At 38.6% G+C, this 7248-nt stretch overlaps 1 protein-coding gene across 2 annotated transcripts in view; it reads right to left on the bottom strand.

Annotated features, from left to right (window-relative positions):
• Positions 1 to 309: 309 nt before the first annotated feature.
• The window catches only part of LOC119651412 (probable glucosamine 6-phosphate N-acetyltransferase), a 29963-nt gene continuing 23024 nt past the window's right edge, over positions 310 to 7248 (bottom strand). For both annotated transcript variants that reach the window (XM_038055005.1, XM_038055007.1), the window contains exons 2-5: positions 1549 to 1759; positions 1344 to 1471; positions 1110 to 1171; positions 310 to 960 (exon numbers count right to left, since the gene is read on the bottom strand). In XM_038055005.1, coding sequence (XP_037910933.1) covers positions 762 to 960; positions 1110 to 1171; positions 1344 to 1471; positions 1549 to 1759 — 600 coding nt within the window. In that variant the 3' untranslated portion in view covers positions 310 to 761. The remainder of the gene's footprint in view (positions 961 to 1109; positions 1172 to 1343; positions 1472 to 1548; positions 1760 to 7248) is intronic.

The raw sequence follows: 7248 nt of genomic DNA, 5'->3' as shown, positions 1-7248 counted from the left end.
TTATCTAGCTAAATGTTTTTTGTGGGTGTTGGTGGGTGAAAGCTCAAGATCGTTAGTATGTGATCAGGGAAGAGTATAATCTTTCGAGAATTTTTGTTCGGCTCTACACTCATGTTGAAGGTGCATTGTCATTTTTTTTCTTTGTTCCAGTAATATCGGAAGCTTTTAGGATTAGTGGTTAAGGTAATGAATGGGTTAGGGCATGTGAATATTGTCAAAACGATATTGAGGGGCATGTGCAGCAATCACTTCTACAAGCTCACTATATATACTGTTTGTTGATGGAAATGAAGTGATAAAACAACAGAATAAAATTTATAAAATAATATTTTGAATATTTTATTTGAAGAAATCCATTTATCAATTGGAGTTGAAACAAATTTGAAAGATGTAAAACAACCTTGATCATAGCGAAAAGCTAAAATTTATGTTAAATTCTTTAGAAGTTTTTAAGTCAGTTTTGATTTTAGCATATAAATGGCTTAAATAATTAGAAATTGTTTTCCAAACAATTTAATAAAATATAATATTACTTGCTAGTACTGCCTGATGATGGTGAAAACATTCGCAATCATCAACAAATAGGAAACAAAAAGAGCTAACGAGTTCCAGTTGACGCCCAACGAGAGACGTGATTTCTGCATTCATCCATAATATTCTCAGAATATAACAATTCCGTTGTTTGATGTTAGTGATGAATACGTTTGGAAGCTTCTTCTATTTCACAGTTTGCTTTTAACGGCAGCACCAGCGGCTAATTGTCAGAATGGTTCTTCTGCGGCAACATTATTAGCAGCGACTTTTTGTTGTGAGTTGAATCGAATTCTCATTGAATTTGAGTTTCCGGCTTCACAGACATATCCAATCGACTCATAAAACTTGATAAGCTTGTCCTTGCACTCAAGACTCATTTTATAGCATCCTAAATGCTCAGCTAATAATGTAACGGTCACGACAATCCTGAAGGGTGGGACAAAAATGGGTATTTTTAACAGATGTATGAGTGCCTAGTGTTTTGATTCTACAGTTCATTTTTCAATATAGCTCACATTTCAAATTTTAAAACCAGTTGTGTGGAGATTTGTAGAATTTCCGTACGCTTTACTTACAATTTTCCCAGCTGCTTCCCACGATAGGTATCGTTCACAACCACGTCTTCTAATTTACCTTGCTGAAATTGAAAATGTCCATATCGCAGCTTTAGCTATTGTTATATTCATTCTGCATGAAAACAAGCTTTACAAAGGGTACGGCAACAAACAAACTTTTCAATGAGTGTGATGATCACAATATATTATATTTCCTGTACCTTCAATCTTATAGACAAGGAATCTTACACTTACCGATCCACAACCGTGTATGAATTTATGCTCGAGAACAAGCGTTGCTGCGCCAATAATTTTCCTTATTCTAGTATCTTCAATGACCGTAACATAATAATCGCCACTAGCTCTCATTTGAGCAAATCGGTCTACAATGAAATACAGATATGTATATCAACGGTATTTTAAAAAATATCCGGGTATTCGGGTCAATTGTGTTACTTACTCAGAAACTGGGAACGACTCACTTCCCCCACTGTTGAAAGCTGCGATAATAGCTGCAGAAAGCCCCTGTCGTAATCTCCATCTTGTAATGGTCGGACTTTGAGCCAAGTTTCACCTGGTGCTGCGGCTGATATGAACGGATTCAATTTTGCAGGTGATCTATGAAAGTCCAATTGGAAGAGTAGCTTGGGATCATATAAGGGAATTTCCCCCTAGAATCACATGCAGGGAAAATTTATTATTTTAACTAAATGTACTTCTCCTTATTTTTATTAAATTGAAAACGCAATTATCAAGAAAGGCGACCAGGTAAAGGAGGATGACTTAATTCTATTTAGTTTCTCGTGAAGAAACGCTATCTGAAGCAACATCCTACCATGTTTTTTTTTGACCTAGAAAAAGTATTTGTTGTGAACTCGACCGCTGGCTTAAACAACTTTACTGCGACTCGAAGAGAAGAGTTCGAAGTTCGTCAAGGAAATGCCTTCTCACCAGTGTTTTTGTTCTTCCTACAGACCTGTAGGACATCCAATACCCAGCGCCCTATACACTGCTCTACGTAAATATACTCCTAGCGCCTTAGCACAACGTGCATAAAATGGCTTTTCACCACTGGCATCCCTCTATGGTTTATGGTTCTGAATGCCGACCTGCCACCAAAGACAATGAACGTAACCAGTTGGTGGTGGACACACCGATTCTGCGGTTGGATGGGCGGCATAACTTACTACGATAACGCCTAAAATAGTGACATTCGCAACCAATATGGGAATACCCCCACTGTTGGGAAGTTACATTATCAAAAAATAAGTAAACAATTAACCATTATTGTTGTAATTTCCCAAGAAAAGAAAAATAAACGCGAATTCGATTTTGAGACTGCCATGTTGGGTTGGAAGGCAACGAGGCAGGGATGCCTTTACACGGGCCAGAACCCTTCTGTGGAACCGGAAACGGTTTCATGGCTATGAATTTAAGAAACGAAGAGAAACGCAGTCCAGGGTGCTTATTGGGGAATACGAACCCAGGCGTACAAAGGATTGCTTAAATCTCACCAAAAAGAACCTCCGAATCATAGTGGGAATTCTCACTGGTCATTGTCGGCTGAACTATCACCGAGGGAAGCTAGGGATATCTACGGACACTGCCTGCAGGTTTTGTGAGGAGGAGGACGAAACCTCTATGCACGTCCTGGGACAGTGTCCGGCACTTGTGCAAAGTAGGTCGATACATCTGGGAGAACACTTAATACCAGATGCAAAGCTGAAACATCTGGAAGTGGGGAACATACTAAAGTTCCTAACGGTTACAGGCCTGCTTGAGATACTATCATCAATAAGTACACTATAACCAGTAAAAGGGGCACAATAGTTCTTGAAGGACGCGGTGCGACTTTCCCTTAACAGAATAATAATAATAATACCAAACGCTTTCTCATATTCTGGGACCCGAAATCAGACAGAATATTCACTGCGGAATTCGGCGGAACGGAGGCTGTCGATGCAGAGAAGGAGTATTAGTAGAGTAGTAGCGACGCACTGACTGTTTTTATTATTATTTCTTTCTTCTTTTTTTTAAAAAAAAAAAGCAGAATTGTCCCTTTAAGTCAGTGAGTTATTTATTATCCTATATACGCATTTCAGTAGCAACTTGTTACCTTCATCAGTGGGTCATGAAGGTAAACACCAATATTTTATTACATTTATACCTATACCTAATGCTTAATCCTAAAAGTTGTGTAATTCCACTATCTTGATAAGTTTATCATGGAGAGCGGGGAATGCGTGTTTAGAAGGGTTACCTGCGTTTTTCTATCTATGAGGAAACTTTCGTAAGGGTCAAGCTTTGCCTGCTTGACCTCTTTCAGTATTTCTATCTCGTCCATTACATGCACTTCTTCTATTATGTGTTTTGCCACGGATGATCTTATGTGTTGCCCACTCTGGCGGACTCTGGACTCTGGATTGTTGCGCCAACGATTATTATTATTATTATTTGATCTATCATCTGGGGGTTAAATCCGTTTCTTTGTTGCGGTATCTCTGACGAACATTCCTTCTTTGTTGTATTTTTCATTGGTTAGGGGTACTGTTAGGAGTCTGAAAGATATGCCGTCGACTTGCGTTGGTATGAGTGGTGGTATGTGGTATGAGAGAGCTATCACATTTTATTTTATTGTTATAAATTACCTTGAGATCGGAAAATGGGATTTCTCCTCCTTCGTCTACCATCATGGTGAATTTGATGTTGGAGTGTATCTAGTTCATGTTTTGTAGAACTGTCTCCTTTTCGCTTAAACTAAAGTAAGTATATCGTCAACATACCATGGCAGCCATTCTTTTCTCTAAGTTAGCCATCTCTCTATGTTTCGATGGATTTAATCCCACTGCAGCATAACTTTGGGAACAGGAGTGAAGATTTTTGTCTTTCATAAATATATGGAACAGATTGAGGTGTTTAGATAAAAAAAGTGAAGCGATGACGGCTTTACGGTTTCTTACCAGGGCAGAGGCAAATCGTCAGACGCTGCCTAACCTCTGCTCTGGGAGCGGCGTGACCGTAGCGGCTCACAGGTGTTGAGTGCTCCTTTATATAATTCGTAGAACATGACATGAGTACGAATTATATTGAGCGTAAATCCGCCTTATTGACCAGAGCTTGGCCAGAGCTGAAATATTCGTTTTGAGAATGATGGGGTCCTAAGTCCGCATCAACTTAATGCTAGACCGGACTAAATGGGGAGCAACTTACTCCCTCTTTCCTGGTCCACGGACCCCTCACTTAGGGCTTGCTTGTCAATAAGGCGCATTTACGCTCAATATAATTCGTAGTCATGTCATGTTCTACGAATTATATAAAGGAACACTCAACATCTGCGAGCCGCTACGGTCACGCTGCTCCCAGAGCAGAGGTTAGGCAGCGTCTGACGATTTGCCTCTGCCCTGGTAAGACACCGTAAAGCCGTCATCGCTTCACTTTTTTGAAAAGTTTGGGTGCAAGCCCTAAGCGAAGGGTCCGTGGACCAAGAAAGAGAGAGTAAGTTGCTCCCCATTTGGTCCGGTCCAGCATTAAGTTGATGCGGACTTAGGACCCCATCATTCTCAAAACGAGTGTTTAGATATTCGATGTATCTTTCGTGCTCTAACCAGGAAAGTATTCTCAAGAAACTAACATATTAAGCGATATATAATGGCACAAAATGCCACGTTCTGCACCAAGACAAGATCTCGGACGAGTTTTTAGTTCAAAGCGGAGTACGCCACCTTGCCAACGATATTATTTCTTCTTGTTATTGTTGATGTTCTTCATGCTGCCCTGTCCGGGTGAAGTGGAACAGTTCAATGGACGATGTCATCTTGCCTCAATCATCTCGACTACATTGACGACATCTGTTTGCTCTGTTCACTGTTTAAAATTTGGAAATGCAGTTACCTCAGCACTAACATCAAGTTGAAATTGTTCTGTGCTAGTGTTCTTTTCGTCTTGCTATATGGGTGTAGCACATGGAAAGTGAACCCCACTGTTACTCAAAACCTCCGAGCCTTTGTAAACACCTGTCTGCGTCGTATAATCGGAGTACGCTTGCCCAATACCATCTCAAACGAAAAACTTGACACTCTTACGCACTGTGATCAGAAGGGGAAAGTGGCAGTAGGTAGGTCACACATCAAGGAAGAGCGCCAATTGCATTATTGGCTACACCATGCAGTGGAATTTACTCTCCTAACGGTTGGTTCGTTCTAAGGGCACTTGGCACAGAATAGTAGAAGAGTTCAAGCGCCTCAGGAAAAGGGAGGGGGTGGTTAGAGAATAAATGAGTAGGGATTCAGGACACTCATCATAAAGCCATATTTAAGATTGATTATTTTATTAAAATTTAAATACATCTGTGCATTATCCGTATAAGGATATTGCATTCGCATTTTAGTTGCAATCACAGGTATTCCCTTTGGAGACTTCTCCGTTTGTGATTTAACATCTGATACGTATAACGTGACACTAAAGTGTTTGATTGTTCGTTTTATTGGTATTTATAGAGTGAATTGTGGCATTTTATTAAGGTCAAAATGGGCGATATAAAGAGTTTATTAATACCGAAATATATTCTAATCGTGAGATTGATTCTGTCTGAAGCTGGTGTACTCCAATTAAGAGGGTTATCCCGTGTGTCGGATCCGAGGAATCGTTTTTTTTTTCTGGCATCAATTGTATCTAGATATAGTGTAGAATATATGGGCAGAGTGATTTTTTGATATTCGAAGTCGTTTGAAAATTACAGTGTTAAACATGCAAGATGTCACATGCCAGGTGGCATGTGGATCGCCGTAATAAAGCGCGTATTTACCCGTCTGAACAATAAAGAACGACTTCGTTAAAATCATAAGCATTGAAGCCAAGGCTTTACTTGTGTTCCTTCAAGAAACCTAAGATTAATGTTCAGTTCAGATTATATGGTTAAAAACCGCATTCTACTTTTTAAATGTGTTTTTCTCTAAGCTGCATGTTGAAAATCTGCTGTCACCATAGCACAAAATCTATTCAACGAAATTCTTCGCAATTTTCATGACTTATTCAGAACATATTTCTACGGTCCGCAAACTACGAAAATTTGCAATTCATTCGGTAATTTTTTTTATTCATTAAAGAAGCCTTGAAAAAACACCAAAATTTACAAAAAAAAATTTAGCAAGGCATCAAAAATTTAGTTTTCAATATTTTTTGATTATCCTAGTTTGCGGAATGTGTTTAAGTCCGCATGTTTAAATGCCGTTTACATTTACATTACATCTTTAAGATGAGCACCTCATAGCGTGGCAGCAGAAAAAAAGCACCTTTTTTGGAGATGGGTGTATAAGTTGCTCTGTATTCCAATAATGAACTATTTGATCGGGCTGGAAAAATTACTACGCATGCTAAAAATATTAATAAATGTATAATGGAAAATTCGGATTTGTATCTTTATCCAGTTCTTCACAAAAAATTTCTAAAAAAAGGGAAAAAAAGCGGCCTTCACACGGGATGATCTCCTTAAGAAAAAATGGACTCAGGTGAATGCTGAATGAAGTAAGATTTCACGCCAAGAACCGAAAAGTGTCTCAACAAAATTTATTTAAAAAACAGATCTTTTGAAAGATGCAAAGCGTATATAGTCAGCGAAGTACTGGTCTGATCAATGTTTAATTTATTGTAGACAGCACCACCATCATTTCTTAATAAAAATAAAAACATTTTGTTAATTGTATTTTTATAACAATGAATTCAAATTTGAGATTTTAGCGAAAGAAAAATCAATTTTTGTTACCCAGCCAAAAACTCTCCACGAAAATAACCAAATCATTATTGTCATCCGTAATGAGGGCATTAACGCCTTCATTTTGTAAAAAGGATAATGAGGTATGACCAACATAAAGAATTCCTACAAAATTAACTACTGGCGGAAATCAAAAGGCGGTTTCCGAATGGGGAATCATTCCACACAACCTGATCTGCAAAAAACATATTCTCAAGAACAAAATGCCATAATTCAGGTAATAACCGCGGCATGAACCCAATCGAGAACGTTTGGGAGCTGATGAAAGGGAAAGTAACTAAAGATGTATTCACAAATAAAGCAGAAAACAATTTAAGTGTGGAATTATCATCCACAAATATAGAACACAGTAAAATCCTACCTACACAGTATGCCGCGTGAAATTGTGGC

This window comes from Hermetia illucens, chromosome 3 (genome assembly GCF_905115235.1).
Source record: "Hermetia illucens chromosome 3, iHerIll2.2.curated.20191125, whole genome shotgun sequence".
NCBI classification, from domain to species: Eukaryota; Metazoa; Arthropoda; class Insecta; order Diptera; family Stratiomyidae; genus Hermetia; species Hermetia illucens.
This window is presented reverse-complemented; position numbering and strand designations above follow the sequence as displayed.